General features: G+C 41.1%; 1 protein-coding gene across 1 annotated transcript in view; it reads left to right on the forward strand.

Moving 5' to 3' along the window:
- LOC140492483 (paladin-like) overlaps window positions 1-15959 on the forward strand; it is a 118201-nt gene that overhangs the window by 65579 nt on the left and 36663 nt on the right. Inside the window, exons 16-17 of the mRNA XM_072591375.1 lie at window positions 1537-1608; window positions 4689-4829. Coding sequence (XP_072447476.1) covers window positions 1537-1608; window positions 4689-4829 — 213 coding nt within the window. The remainder of the gene's footprint in view (window positions 1-1536; window positions 1609-4688; window positions 4830-15959) is intronic.

Genomic DNA, 15959 nt, shown 5'->3' on the forward strand with positions numbered 1-15959 from the left:
GTATTGAAAACTGTGGCCTACATTTTTAATAACGGTGAAGAAACTCTTCTTCATTTTGAAAATACTTTCAGATTTCCAAAACAGGAAGACTTGCCTCAAACACAACATGTACTATTTTCTCAGGGTTGATAGCATTCAGAAATTGAGCTGGTTTTTAAAGTTGTACATGTACGGTTAACGGAGGCACATAAAATACTGTCACCTGAGGCCAATCTGATTTTCTATGGTAGGATGTCCAAAGCAACACTTCTGTGCACTTTAGATTAGGTGGTAGATGGTTTCAAGCCACTGGAATTCCTTGGAGAAATCACAGAATTCCCACAGTGCAGAGAGAGGTCATTAGGCCCATCAAGTCTGCACTGACCTTCCAAACAGCGAGCCAGACCCAGCCTCCACCCTATCCTCATATTTACCATGGTCAATCCACATAGCCTTCACATCCTTGGGTTGTGGGTGGTAACTGGAGCACCTAACAGAAACCTATCAGCCACAGGGAGAATGTGCAAACTCCACACAGGCAGTCACCTGAGCCTCCATGGTGCTGTGAGGCAGCAGTGCTAACCACTGAGCCACCATGTCATCCTGAAGTGTGATACAGTTTCGGAGAAGTGAGATCCTGTTTTGGTTATCATCTTGGAGCACCTTTGGTTATGGTCTTTGTGCCCTTTGCCGTGGATGGTCAGGTGACCATAGGAGAGGTAAGCTTCTCTTTGGGAGAAGAAAGGAGCCCTTTGAGGGTTTTTAAAAGGTACAACTTCATTTAAAGTGCAAAAACTTTACTGGAACTGTCAACAGAGCTGGAGAAAGGAGCTGTGAACAGAACTATCAATTAAGCTGTCAACAGGAACTGTCAAGGCATTCAAAACAGCTTTTTAAATTTTTGTTTTAAAAACAATTTCACTCTGTTGGAAAAAAACACCTATTTTTCTCTATTCATGTAAGGTAGAATTATTGTGACATGACAGATTTCACAAACCTTCATTATCACTGTGGGTTATTTATCAACTACAAGGCATTATAAACTCTTCAAAGTGGGACAATAAATTCCAATGTTTGTTTTATAAAGGATTAAAAGGAGTTAAATGTAGTGAATAGTTTTTTTTATTTATGAGAGATTTTCTGAAATAGTGAATTATTCAATAAAAGCGTAAGAACATTATTTTATTTCATTTTAGCATGGGTCCTGAGGTCTACCCATGGGAGATACTGGGTATCTGGTAGGTGGAATGGCAATGAATGATGTATAGAATGTTTGAGTTGATACTAAGTTGGTATAGGGCCTACAATGGGGCGTGATGGAGGGTGGAGCTGCATAGTACTTCAGTGGTAACTTAACACTTGCCTCCACATCCCAGGAACAAAAATCCAAAGATTCCATGCACTTTCTCCTAGTTCACATTTACAGTGCTGGGAATTGTTTCAACTTCTTGAGCTAGGAAGGTAAATACAGACCTTTCTGTGTGTGATATCTTTATCGTACCATGTAATTTTTGTTTAATCTGAATTAACCTCAAGTTATATTACTTCTGTCATTAGGGATTTCCAGAACCTTTTGTGGAGGATATGGTAAGCATACCTGATGCCAAGTATACAAAGGGTGAATTTGAGGTAAGAAGCTAGAGTATTCTTGAATGTGATTGTTCATAAAATTGGCAATTAAAAGGCTAGACAGGGAGGTATAATGTGATTTAATCAGCTTACAGAAATGTGTTTTCTGACGTGCCATGGAGTAGCAGTATATCGAAGACAACGAAAAAGAAGCTAAGAATATGGCAGAGAATCTGAGTTAGTTGTACAGGAATGGGAAGAGAAGCGAATACAGAATATTCTTTAGATATGACTGTGCAGGTAAGAATGGACCCAGGAGGAAACACTCCCTGTGTAAGATCCCAAAGCCAGCAGTAGTAAAAACCAAGGAGCATGGGTATGCATCCAGGCAACAGACTCTCAGTTTCTGGATCTCTAGATCTAGAGGCACCTGGGATCGAATACCCAAAGTCTTCCAACAACACCAGCCACAGTGTAGCCTTCCTCCATGCTACATTGGAGGCATCAAATTCTTCCAGGAAGCCAAGTTGGTAACTCCCCTGTTCCCATTACTGTTAAAGAGAAGGCTCCCTTCCACATTGCAGATCCATGTCTTTACATATTTACAGTTCAGTGTGTGAATGTGGCAGCTGCAAGGCATTGTTTCTCAGAGCGAGCTATACAATGTGTTTATGAAATGGAAAACTCTGGGGCTCTTTTAAATTCCTTTATCTGACATGACAAGGAGGCAATTAATGTGCACAAGTTAATGGTCATGATTGCTTGAGTCCATAATTTGAAATGCGCATTCTTGGAAAATAAAAGCTCTGCTGAGTGCAAATTGAAGCCAGAGGGCTGACAATATTGAATCACTGTGTTATTTGCAATTTGTGGTGAATTATTGCAATTGCCCTTAGAGAGGCTTCAAATTCCAAAAGTTTCATTCCACTCCTGAAGAGAGAACAGGAACTTAACCTGCACCTTTGCATGCAGCATCAGTCATTTTATGAAGATATTGTACGGTTAACATTTGATCTATCATGGCAATGTTCGAACTTTGTTTCATTGTATGTGACGTGTTGCCTCTGCCTGGGATTTCCCACATCCTTCATATTCCCCTAGGTGTTCCTGTCCTGGAAACATTGCAACCTCTCTCATTTCCACTGATCTCCTTCACACATCTATCAATGTCCCCACTTACCCCAAGAGACCATTGACTTCGGAGGTTCCCATGTCCTTGTTGACCTTACACTCTCCATTCATAGAGGCCAGAGTTCCTGTAACATATTTGAAACCTAGTCCACCCCATTCACTGAGATCCAGCCCAACTACATCCAATTGTCTGCTCTTCACTGTCACCATTTCCTCATTGACCCAATACAATGAAGCCTATCCCTGAGTTGACATTACTTACCGTTCCAAGGACTTCATGGACCATTCCCTGATAAAACTCCCTGACCATTATTGGCCACATCTCCTGAACTGGTGATTCCTTTGCATCCCCCATGACCCACCTGTCATCCCCAGACTGGTTGCACTAGACTTGCAGGGCAGACCATGGCCCATTCCCTGGTCTGCAAGGATATGGATCTCTGGACTCTGGTAGGACCAAGTGCTTGACTGACCATGAATTCCTGATGAAGGGCTTTTGCCCGAAAAGTCAATTCTCCTGCTCCTCGGATGCTGCCTGACCTGCTGTGCTTTTCCAGCACCATACTCTCAACTGTGATCTCCAGCACCTGAAGTCCTCACTGTCTCCTACCTGAGCATGAACAACCTCCTGGTAATGAATTGGACAAGTGTCTTGAGTGCCAGGGATTTTACTCCCATCTGCCTTCACCATACAAAGGGCTAACCATCTTTCACTCTCAGACAGGTAATTTTTGGATGAAACACATGTGCAATGTGTTTGCCATGTAAACTGCAGAACATGCTGCAGCTGTGATGTTGACATGGCGGGATTTCCTACAGAGGCATGTCCACCTTCTTCACAGTTTCTTACTCCCCACCATGCCTGTCCCTCTGTGATAAAAATCAATACAAAGCACAGAGGCTGGCAACCTGTAACTGAGCATTGATCACCCTTGTGCTGTGAAAGGCAATGTGACCCATGCAGAGTCTGGCAACCCCTAAGTCCTGGCTAAAGTCAATGGGTTCCATTTTTCATGCCAAACCAGGGAGGGGAAAATTTTCCTCAGTCTCTGAGGTACATCTAACAGAATCTCTCACTCTGGAGAATGTAATGAACAATTCCACGTGGGACTTCTGTACATCTGAAACATGATATATTACAGCTGCCTGATCCAACTTGTGCTCTAACGATTGCTACAGTTCTCAGGCAGTCAGTTAGATCAATGAGGAATCTCAAAGCTGAATAAAATGTGGATTATGTCTAATCTTGCCACACACATATTAAAAAAGAAAAAATACAGTTATGATAAAAAATACATAAATACATAAAAATACAGTCACCATGTGGAAGCTGTAAATAAAATAAAAATATAAAAAATGTATTCACCAATGAATCTCAAAGGCCAAAATAAATCTGAAAATATAAGATATATGGGTTGATTGACCTCTCCTGAATGATTTCTTGCCATGTGCAATGGTTTTCTGTAAGTAGAGGAAAGATAATATTTAACTATTTGGATCAACTCTAAAATGGTGATATTGTAAGTACAAATCACTGAACCAATAGCATACCCAAGATTGGCTGATATGGCTACAAATAGTGGAAGAAGATTGTCATTAATGCAAAGTTAGAAAATAATTCCCATGCTTTACTTTTGATTTGTTTTTTTTTATATTCATTCATGGGATGTCGACATCACTGGCTAGGCTAGTATTTATTTCCTATCCCTAGTTACCCAGAAGGCAGTCAAGAGTTAGCCAAGTTACTATGGGTCTGGAGTTATACAAAGGCCAGCAGTTTCCTTCCTACATTAGTGAACAGACAGGTTTTTTCAACAATCAACAATGGATTCACTGTCATCTTTACACTCTTAATTCCAGATGAATTTCCAAATGAATTCAAACTCGACCACCTGCCATGGGAGGATTTGAACCCAGGCCCCAGGGCATTATCTGAGTGTCTGGATTAACAGTCCAGTGATAATACCATTAGCCCAACACCTCCTTATCTACACCTATTTTTCCCATAGGCCATTCTTAATCTGGTTCGTCTTCTTCCAAATGGTAGTGAGATGAAGAAAGAAGTGGATAGAGCTCTCGATGCAGTGAGTGATTCAATGACTCCCATGATGCATCACTTAAGAGAGCTCATCATCAACACATACAAAAAGGTAACACCTTTTCTATCATTTCTGTATTCCAAATAGGGCTGTCCCTCTCTGCCAATATCCTTAACTTGTTAACTTTTTTATTTTCTGTCATTTTATCAATTTATTAAATGAACACATTTGGGTTGACTGTCACTTCCTTTACCTAATTTCTGGCTTCATTTGGAAAGGGGCCTAATTCCTTATTCCTAAAGTGCTTAATTGTTTCAGGTGCTAGTTCTTTTCCAGTATTGAAATTTGACCGCCAAAATAACAGGGCCTCATTCTACGTTTGGACCATATGAGCTTCCTCTGGGCAGCTCCATACACATACCACCCTCTGCGTGAAAAGGTTGCCCCTTAGGTCCTTTTTATATCTTTCACCTCTCACCCTAAACCTATGCCCTCTAGTTCTGGACTCCCCCACCCCAGGGAAGAGACTTTGTCTATTTACCCTATCCATGCCCCTCGTGATTTTATAAACCTCTAGAAGGTCACCCCTCAGTCCCCGACGCTCCAGGGAAAACAGCCCCAGCCTGTTCAGCCTCTCCCTATAGCTCAAATCCTCCAACCCTGGCAACAGCCTTGTAAAGCTTTTCTGAACCACTTTCAAATTTCACAATATCCTTCCTCTAGGAAGGAGACCAGAATTGCACGCAATATTTCAATAGTGGCCTAACCAATGTCCTGTACAAATGCAGCATGACCCCCCCCAACTCCTGTACTCAATACTCTGATCAATAAAGGAAAGTATATCAAACGTCTTCTTTACTATCCTATCTACCTGTGACTCTACTTTCAAGGAGCTATCTACCTGCACTCCAAGGTCTCTTTGTTCAACAACACTCCCTAGGACCTTACCATTCGGTGTATAAGTCCTGCTCTGATTTGCTTTGCCTAAATGTAGCACCTCGCTTTTATTTAAACTCCATCTGCCACTTCTCAGCCCATTGGCTAATCAAGATCCTTTTGTAATCTGAGGTAACCTTCTTCGCTGTCCACTACTCCTCCAATTTTGGCGTTATCTGCAAATTTACTAACTGTACCTCTTATGATCACATTTAAATCATTTAAATAAATGATGAAAAGTAGTGGATCCAGCACCGATCCTCGTGGCACTCCACTGGTCACAGGCCTCCAGTCTGAAAAACAGTCTGTCAATGAAAAGTCAAAATGGCTGCCTCGTGACAACATTTTCTGGTTGTCTACAGCTGTGGTGAAATCCTTCCCCTCTTCAAAATCATGAATGTAGATTGTAGATAGCTGGGGCTCAAATATTGATCCTTGTGGTAACCTCTGTGTGCAACCTTTTGAATTATTCCTGAAAATCTAAATCAGGTAATATTTATTGAATCCCACCTATCCATTCTACTGATTATGTCCTTGGAAAACTAACAACTTTTTCAAGCATGATTTCCCTTTCATGAATCCATGTTGACTTTGCTTAATTAGTTTTTCTCAGTGTCCTGTTAAAATGTCCCTAACAATTAGTGTTGGCATTTTAATTACTCCTCATGCTAGATTAACTGCTCAGTAGTTTCCTGGTTTCTCTTTTTGTTCTTTCTCAAATAAAAGGATGATGCTTGCTTTCTGGAAAAAATCAGTGCAATCATAATCTCTCATAGCAGTGCAACAAACAGCATTCAATAATTAAAGTGTTGGATAATAACAAAGAGCCCATCATTTGAGGTGGCGATAGTATTTGACAGACTCTATGAAGAGATATCACTGTAATGTCCTCTGCTCCTCGTATCCTTTGACAATATCTGTGCTAATCGAATGTTTCAATCTTCATCTTCTGTTTTAATGGCTATATCATTGGGTTATGTCTTCAGCTGTCCTCAACTCTGTAAACCTCTTCCTTTCTCTTCCTCTCTTCTCCTTCCCTTTGGTATGCTGCTTAACTGCCCTAATATCTACTTTGTGGCCTGGTGGCAATTTTTTTTTTGTTAACATTCTTGTGAAATACTTTGGGACTTATGTTACATTTAAAATCCTAATAAATACAAACAGTAATTGTTGGTGGGTGACATGTCCATCAAACACTCTTTGTTGGAGTACAGCGTGTGAAACAGGAAATTGTGGATCCTAGGGCTATTTACCATTATATTTCTTACACCTCAATAGTTTGAAATCAGACTCATTCAAAGTTTGAACAGCGTCCTTTCAAATGTCGGACAATTAAGAAGAATAACCATTTTCTAAAACTGATGTAAATAATATCCAGTGCTGTTTCATTTTCTCTGCCACTTAATAATATTAAGAAATGACCAGGTATTGACTTCACCCAATCACAAATCCAATGCTAAATATTAAAATGTTAACCATAGGAGACTCTTCTAATTAGATCAGGATGTGGTTTTGCTTTACCACACTGGACCAAGCAGGCACTGTAGTTTGTTACACTTGAAGGGGATAGCGGCAGCAAACTGCATTATCTTGCTGCAGTTCATAAAGTGTCGTAAGCTGGCATGTACTTACAACAGGAAGGGAGGGAGACTGGAAAACCAACAAAAAGGAAGGGGTGACAGTGTGAAAAGTAGGAGAAATTGAAAGGCAAAGGGATTTAGGGTTCAAGCTTAAAGGTAGTGGAGCTAGGATCGGTAAAGAAATGAAAAATGTGGTAAGAGGAGGTATGGCTGACAGGATCCTGACAGCAAAGAGAGAGAAACAGGAAAGAAAAATTAACAACAGCAGAAGAAAAGGCCACAACCAACATGATAAAGAGGAGCTGGTGTTGGACTGGGGTGCCAAAATCGCATAACACCAGGTTATAGTCCAACAAGTTTATTTGGAAGCACTAGCTTTTGGAGCACTGCTCCTTCATTGGGTGATTGTGGATTATAAGATCATAAGACACAGAATTTATAGCAAAGAATTACAGTTTTGTGCAACTGAAATGATATGGAGTCATAGAGATGTACATCATGGAAACAGACCCTTCAGTCCAACTTGTCCATGATGACGAGATATCCCAACCCAATCTAATCCCTCCTTGCAGCACCTGGTCCATATCCCTCTAAATCCTGCCTATTCATCTTAATGCCTTTTTAATTTTGCAATTGTACTAGCCTCCACTACTTCCTCCTGCAGCTCATTCCATACATGTCCCAACTTCTGCGTGAAAAGGTTGCCCCTTAGGTCTCTTTTGTATCTTTCCCCTCTCACACTAAACCTGTGCCCTCTATTTCTGGACTCCCCAACCCCGGAGAAAAGACTTTATCTATTTAACCTATCCAAGCCCCTCATGATTTTCTAAACCTCTTTAAGGTCACCCATCAGCCTCCAATGCTCCAGGGAAAACAGCCCCAGCCTGTTCAGCCCCGCCCTGTAGCTCAAATCCTCCAACCCTGGCAACATCCTTGTAAATCTTTTCTGAACCCTTTCAAGTTTCACAACATCTTTCTGATAGGAAGAAGACCCAAATTGCACGCAATATTCCAACAGTGGCCTAACCAATGTCCCCTGTACAGCCACAACATCACCTCCCAGCTCTTGTACTCAATACTCTGACCAATAAAGGAAAGCATACCAAACGCCTTCTTCACTATCCTATCTACCTGTGATTCCACTTTCAAGGAGCTATCAACCCGCACTCCAAGGTCTCTTTGTTCAGCAATACTCCCTAGGACCTTATCATTAAGTGTATAAGTCCTGCTAAGATTTGCTTTCCCAAAATGCAGCACCTTGCATTTATCTGAATTAAACTCCATCTGCCACTTCTCAGCCCATTGGCCCATATGGTCCAGATCCTGTTGTAATCTGAGGTAACTTTTTTCACTGTCCACTACACCTCCAATTTTGGTGTCATCTGGAAACTTACTAACTGTACCTCTTATGCTCACATCCAAATCATTTATATAAATGATGAAAAGTAGAGGACCCAGCACCGATCCTTGTGCAACTCCACTGATCACAGGCCTCCAGTCTGAAAAACAACCCTTCACCACCACCCTCTGTCTTCTATCTTTGCGTCAGTTCTGTACCCAAATGGCTAGTTCACCCTATATTCCGTGAGATCTAACCTTGCTAACCAGTCTCCCATGAGGAACCCTGTCGACTGCCTCACTGAAGTCTATATAGATCATGTCCATGGCTCTGCCCTCATCAATTCTCTTTGTTACTTCTTCAAAAAACTCAATCAAGTTTGTGAGACATGCACAAAGCCATGTTGACTATCCCTAATCAGTCCATGCCTTTCCAAATACATGTACATCCTGTCCCTCAGGATTCCCTCCAACAACTTGCCCACCACTGACTTCAGGCTCACTGGTCTATTGTACACTGGCTTGTCCTTACCACGTTTCTTAAACAGTGGCACCACGTGTTGTTGAACCAACAGGAGCAGTGAATGCAATCAAATATTGTTGATTTCAATATAGAACCTGTAAGGCTATAATGCAGCCAATTTAATGAAGTGGTGCTGTTCCTCAATTTTCAACTTTTGCCAGATTCTGTTTCTACGAAGTTAGAGTAATTTCTGTGTGAATTTGTGCTGCTTTCATTTCCTCTTCCCTGAGTGTCCTGGATACTGCTAAAGTATATTGACGCCCAGTACAGTCAACCAATGTGGGTGGCTCCCACAGAGGTGTTTGACCCAGGGCTGTAGCGTGCAATGTATTGGAGAAGAAACATTTGCTCATCATAAAATCAACCATTACTGCGGTAGAGTAAGTAACAAAGCAGATATAGTGTGTCTAGGGACTACAAGCCAGAGAAAGTCAAGCTTCAACTGTACAACACTTTAGGTATAGTATCCAGTCCTGGCTATGGAAACACAGGGAGACATTCAAGGCATGAATACAGTTCCGGTAAAAGCCTTGAGATTGCTCCAATGATACATTCACATCTTCACAAGTAACTGAGTATCATGTGAGGAGGAGGCAGAGGATGATGTCTGAGGATTAGTGTGGTACTAAAATCCTTAGGTCAATAGTAATAGTCTGAATTAGAAGGTTGTATTTCCCACTCCAGGCATTTGAATACCTCAGCGGCATTGTGGCTCAGTGGTTAGCAATACCGTCTCATAGTGCCAGAGACCCAGGTTCGATTCCAGCATTGGGTGACTCTCTGTGTGGAGTCTGCACATTCTCCTGGTGTCTGCATGGGTTTCCTCTGGGTGCTCGAGTTTCCTCCCACAGTCCAAAGATGTGTAGGTTAGGTGGATTGGCCATGCTAAATTGCCCATTGTGCTCAGTGATGTGTGCATTAGCAGGGGTAAATGTAGGGGAATGGACTGTTTCCACACTGTAGGGATTCTAAAGCAAATGACACCTTGGTGCAATAGTGAGGGAAGGCTGCAACACCAGACATGCTGTCCTCCAGGTGAGAAGTTAAGCTTATGCCATATCTGCGCTTTCAAGTGGATGTGGAATATCCCTTGTTAGTATTTGAGGTATAGATATTGCCTTTGCCAATATCTATACCTCAACTGATTTCAATAATAAGAAAATTGCCTCTATCATGCTGCCATTAATTAGATTTCTAGTGAAGGGATTATGCCTGAAACATCAACTCTCCTGCTCCTCAGATGCTGCCTGACCTGCTGTGCTTTTCCAGTTCCACACTCTTGACTCTGTCAGGAAGTAGATGTCCACAAATGTTTGCCTGTCTCCTATTTTAGCCAGGGAACTATAGACCAGTGAGCCTGACGTCGGTGGTGGGCGAGTTGTTGGAGGGAATCCTGAGGGACAGGTATTTGGAAAGACAAGGACTGATTAAGGATAGTCAACGTGGCTTTATGCATGGGAAATCATGTCTCACAAACTTGATTGCACTAGTGAGAAGGAAGGACACCACCTCGACTGGGACAACATATCCATCCTTGGACACGCCAAACAGAGACACACATGAGAATTCCTTGAGGCATGGCATTCCAACTGGAACTCTATTAACAAACACATTGACTTGGACCCCATTTACCACCCCCCTGAGAAAAAGAACAGGAAATGGCATCACCATAAGAAATGACATCACCACAGGGAATGAAACCACCAACTCAAAAAACCCAAACATGTAAATAGAAAGCAGGAATCAGCAGCAGTACTTCATCAGGAGGCTCACTGAACCTAGTATGGTGACGAAATGTCTGAAAATGAACCTTCCAGCTCAGCGAGCAAACCTACATCCAAAACCTCAACCTGAGCTACAAATCTTCTCAAAACTCATTAATCATTACCTTAGAATGCACTTGCCTAAAGAGTAAAACAAATTTTGCTGTAATTTCTGATTTGTTGAACTAATCCAGAAATTGAATTGGTTCCAAGAACACTGGGCTATAAATTGAACTATTTGTCATATTTATAATTTAACTAAAACAATGCATCAATGTAAGTGGGGAATATCCCTTTGACTATATAAGAAAAACACGATCCTAAAAAAATGACCTGCATTTCCCCATCCTGTAATTAACTTAAACATCTCCTTTTGATCTTTTTTCAATTATCTGCCTATGATACGATATATGCAATTTCATGGGGAACAATTTAAATATTCGGAATGATAGTAAAACAGCCATCATTAAACAGCCATAAAAAAAATCCTCAACCATTCTCAATTTGATTATCAGCTGGTATTAGAAAGAAAGATTTGTCTTTCTCTCGCACTGTTCGTGAACTCAGGACATGCCAAAGTGCTTTGCAATCAATGAAGCACTTGTTAAATTGCAATCACTAAACGTAGAAAATGTGGCAGCCAATTTGCACATAGAAAGATTTCACAACCAGCATTTTAAAATATTTCTTCATGGAATTTGGGCATCACTGGTTGGACAAACATTTATGGTCTGGAGGAGGTGGTGATGAGTCCTTTCTTGAACTGCCAGTCCTTGGGGTGTAGGTACATCACAGTGTTGTCAAGAAGGGACTTTCAGTATTCTGACCCAGCAACAGTGAAGGAATGTTGATTATGGTTCCAAGTCAGGATGGTGCATGGCTTGGAAGAAAACTTGCAGGTGGTGGTCAAAGTTCCCTCTAAGTTGCACAGCTATGTCTGTAGATGCTTCAAGATTCTGCACATGGCAACTGGCATTGGCATACCGATTGTGGTATAGTCTCCTGATTCCTGACATCTCTACTGACAATGGACCTTGGAGATCTGTGCAGCTGGAAAGAAATTAGAGGGAATGCTAGTGGTAGTGACCACACTCATCTGCTGCCCTTGTCCTTGCGAGCAGTCATGGGCTTGGCAGGTGCTATCAATGCAGGCATGGCGAGTTATGATAATGGCCAGATAATCTGATTTAGTGATATTGAAAGAGGAGGATAAATATCGACATTTTTATTTCAACGAAAGCCATGGAATCTTTCATGTCCCAGCTGAACGGGTGCAGAGGAAGTTTACCAGGATGTTGCCTGGTATGGTAGGAAGATCCTATGAGGAAAGGCTGAGGCACTTGGGGTTGTTTTCATTGGAGAAAAGAAGGTTTAGGGGTGACTTGATAGAGGTGTACAAGATGATTAGGGGGTTAGATAGGGTTGACAGTGAGAACCTTTTTCCACGTATGGAGTCAGCTATTACAAGGGGGCATAGCTTTAAATTAAGGGGGGGTAGATATAGGACTGATGTTAGGGGTAGGTTCTTCACTCAGCGAGTCGTAAGTTCATGGAATGCCCTGCCAGTAGCAGTAGTGGACTCTCCCTCTTTATGGGTATTTAAGCGGGCATTGGATAGGTATATGGAGGATAGTGGCTTAGTGTAGGTTAGGTGTGCTTTGATCGGCGCAACATCGAGGGCCGAAGGGCCTGTACTGCGCTGTAATGTTCTATGTTCTATGTTCTATGTTCTATGTTCTATGAAAAAGCTGACGGAGTTCTGTTTTAACATCTCATCCAAAACGCAACAACTCCATCCGTTTAGCACAATCCTGCTCTGAGGTGTTATCCTTGATTAGCTCTGAAGTGGGACTTGAATATATAATTCAGAGATGATAGTGCTACCGACTGAGTCACCAGTGACACAAAAAGGCTTAGTGCTGAGATGAAAATCGTATTAGTTCCATGGGAGAGGCGAATATTTTCTTACCACATTATGACAGCATGCCTGTCCCCATGTTATATTCTCAATCAATGCCATTATGCAGGCTAGGTCTGGGTCGGGTTGTCACATAAGATAGAGTCACAGGGTCTTTTAACGTGGAAACAGATCCTTTAAGTTTTAAACCAGGCAGGTTGACTGTGATTGGCCAATACATTGTCCTGAGAAATTAACTAGAGAATTCATTTTGTTGTGTTCAAACAGGTGCCTCGTATGTACATGTTCTTTCTCTCTGTAATGAACAGAGCTTTGTGTTTTACACGTAAGTGTGGCATACCATACATCTGGCTGACAACCTTAAATTGGATGTCAGCATAATTCTTCACAAACTTATGAAATCACATCTGATTATGTTGTGAATTTTGCAAGCAAGACCTCGTTGGGGATGGTCAGTACTTTCATTGAAATTTTATTTGGAAAGCCTCCTTCCTTTCTTTGAATACAGGATATCTTTCCTTCTATCCAACTTCTCCACCAAGATTGTGAAAATGAGCAGGTAGCACAAAGTCAGTAAGGACTGCTGATGCTGGAAGCCAGAGTCAGTAGATGGGAAGACGGAAAAGAACAGTAGGTCAGACAGCATGAAGTTTGCATGATGTCTGCATTACAATCGAAAGTCACAGATTAATTGTGCATCACAATCCCTGTACTTGTTTTCACAGGCTATTTTATTTAATCTCCCAATGGGAATATTATTGATCTTGGCTCACAGTGTAGATTAGGCTCCTTTTAGAAGCACATTGAACTTCAATGGAAAACAAATCCAGATCAAGCGTAACATTAGTGACCATTCCTTATTGCCCACTTTCTCCAATCGATGACCAATTTCATCCCATCTGTTTTTTCTACCACACCTAGAGATGGCAATATTGCTCCACACACACTCCATTTTCACTGGAGGATTCATGCTGCATGGGCAGAAGATAAAATGAATTTTGCATAGTTGTAGACGTCACATTGCATTGGAATTCACCACTTATTCACTTTAGTTCCATGTTAGCTCTACTATGGATGTTGGACACCTGAAACTAAAACAGAAAATAATGAAAATATTCAGGGGTCAGGCAGCATCTGCAGAATGAGAGGCAGAATGAATGTTTAACACCAATGACTTTTCATCAGAACTGGGAATAGTTGGAAATTAACTTTGAGCAAGTGAAAAGAGAAGGTTGGGAAAATACCAGCAGTGAATATGATATGGTGGAGAGCAGGAAGGATTAAATGACAGACGGATTGGTGGAGCAAGGCCAGATTGAGTAATGGGACTAAGAAACAAAAGATTGTGACCTCTGCCCCCATTTTTCCAGCTTCAGCTGTGCGGATTTCGCTTTGCTCTTCAATTTCCACTAGTCTTCTTGCGGTTGTCAGCTCCATGTTCACTATTCTAGACAGGTTCTTTTGTTTTTTCAGTCCCTGTAGCCTCCAAATACACAGCAGTTTGTTATAAATCAATCATGCTGGCGTGGGACTGGAATCACATATAGGGAAGATGAATCTCTTAATTCCAGATTTTAAAAAAAGATTGCTTTAGACCCTCAAACTGTTTTATTCCCTGGATTACCAAGATTTTAATCTTGTATGAATCGGTAATTTTTTTGTGTCTAAATAATAAGTGTGGGCTAAAGCCCCAGTAAAACACTGGAGCACAGAACCCAAATTGGCAATGCAAGTACAATGTGAGGAGGTGCTGCACTGTTGGAGGTGCTATCTTGTGGATGAGAGGTTAAACTGTGATCTCGTAACCTGGAAGTATTTCAGACCAAGCAGGAGAATTCTCTCTGGTATCTCATTGAAACAGATTAACTGGTCATTACATTGTTGTTTCTAGCACTGTGCTGTCTCCGTACTGGTTGCAGAATTGACTGCTGAATCCCCTACCTAAAGCAATTGAAAATACTCATTTAGCTGTAATATACATTGAGATATGCCAAGACATTAAATCAATTCAAGATTTTCCTTTTTCCCTCCCCTCTATTTGTCCAGACCTCTGGATTACTTGTTCACTAACAAAACCTTGCACGACACGCAATCTGAGTGCCAAACTAATCAAAAAGGTTTTGCAAATGCCTGCAAATACACAGTTAACATCTATATAGGGAAATGATAGATTGTTATATTTCAGGTCTGTGTCCTTCCTTCGAACAGGAATTTAAGTATTTATAGGTTTTTTTTGTTTGCATTTCAGTTAAAGATTGCCCTGTTGAATCGAAAGCCAGTCTTCTGGCCAAGTGCTGAATGAAATATTTTGCTTTGGTTTACAAGAGTAAATTGTATTATCAAGCACCATGTATAATCTTTGACTGTCTCTGTACTTTATTTTCTGAATCATCCCCATAATTTATCGTGACCTTAAGTTTATTTCCCTGAATGAGGCCCTGTGCTTCAGTTGCTTTTTATGAGGCGCAGTGGTTTACTTTGGATCTGCACTCACTGAAGTCAGCAAATGTTTTCACACATGAAAATTAATCCAACAGATGTTGACTATGTTGATAACAGTCAATGGTTCAGTTGTGATGAGAGCGTCCTGTGAAGTAGGAATCAAAAGTATGTTTGGTGCAGTTAAAAGATTGAAATTTAAAAGCAGAAAATGTTTTTCTTTCAAGAAGAGGTCAGCAAATTCTTTGGAGTTCATTTATAGTTGAATCAGCTCCATTAATGAGGGCAGTAGTACTACTGAATCAGTGAGCTAGAGGCCTGGACTAGTGCTTAAAAGGTGTGCATTCCTTGATGGGGTGCAGGAGCAGAGGGACTTGGATATGCGCACAGATCATTGAAGTTGGACACACAATTTCATAAAGCATACTGTCTTTATTAACAGAGCATAGAGTACAAGAAAAATTGATGCTGTTCTTGTATATGACACCTGTTAGACAATTTTCTGCACCACACTATAGGAAGGATGTGACCACATTGGAGAGATTGTCATAAAGATTTCCAAGAATGGTTCCAGTGATGAGAACCTTCAGTTATGAGAATAGATTGAAGAAGGCCACTAGAAAATTTGAGAAGTTTTCAAAGTCAAGAAGGGTCTGGATAGAATAAATAGGGAGAAGCAATCCTTGCTCATTGAATTTTCCATGAATGAGAGAGCACAGTGATTTACAAAAGAAGCAAGTGTGT

The sequence above is a fragment of the Chiloscyllium punctatum genome, chromosome 2 (assembly GCF_047496795.1).
Source record: "Chiloscyllium punctatum isolate Juve2018m chromosome 2, sChiPun1.3, whole genome shotgun sequence".
Taxonomy (NCBI): Eukaryota; Metazoa; Chordata; class Chondrichthyes; order Orectolobiformes; family Hemiscylliidae; genus Chiloscyllium; species Chiloscyllium punctatum.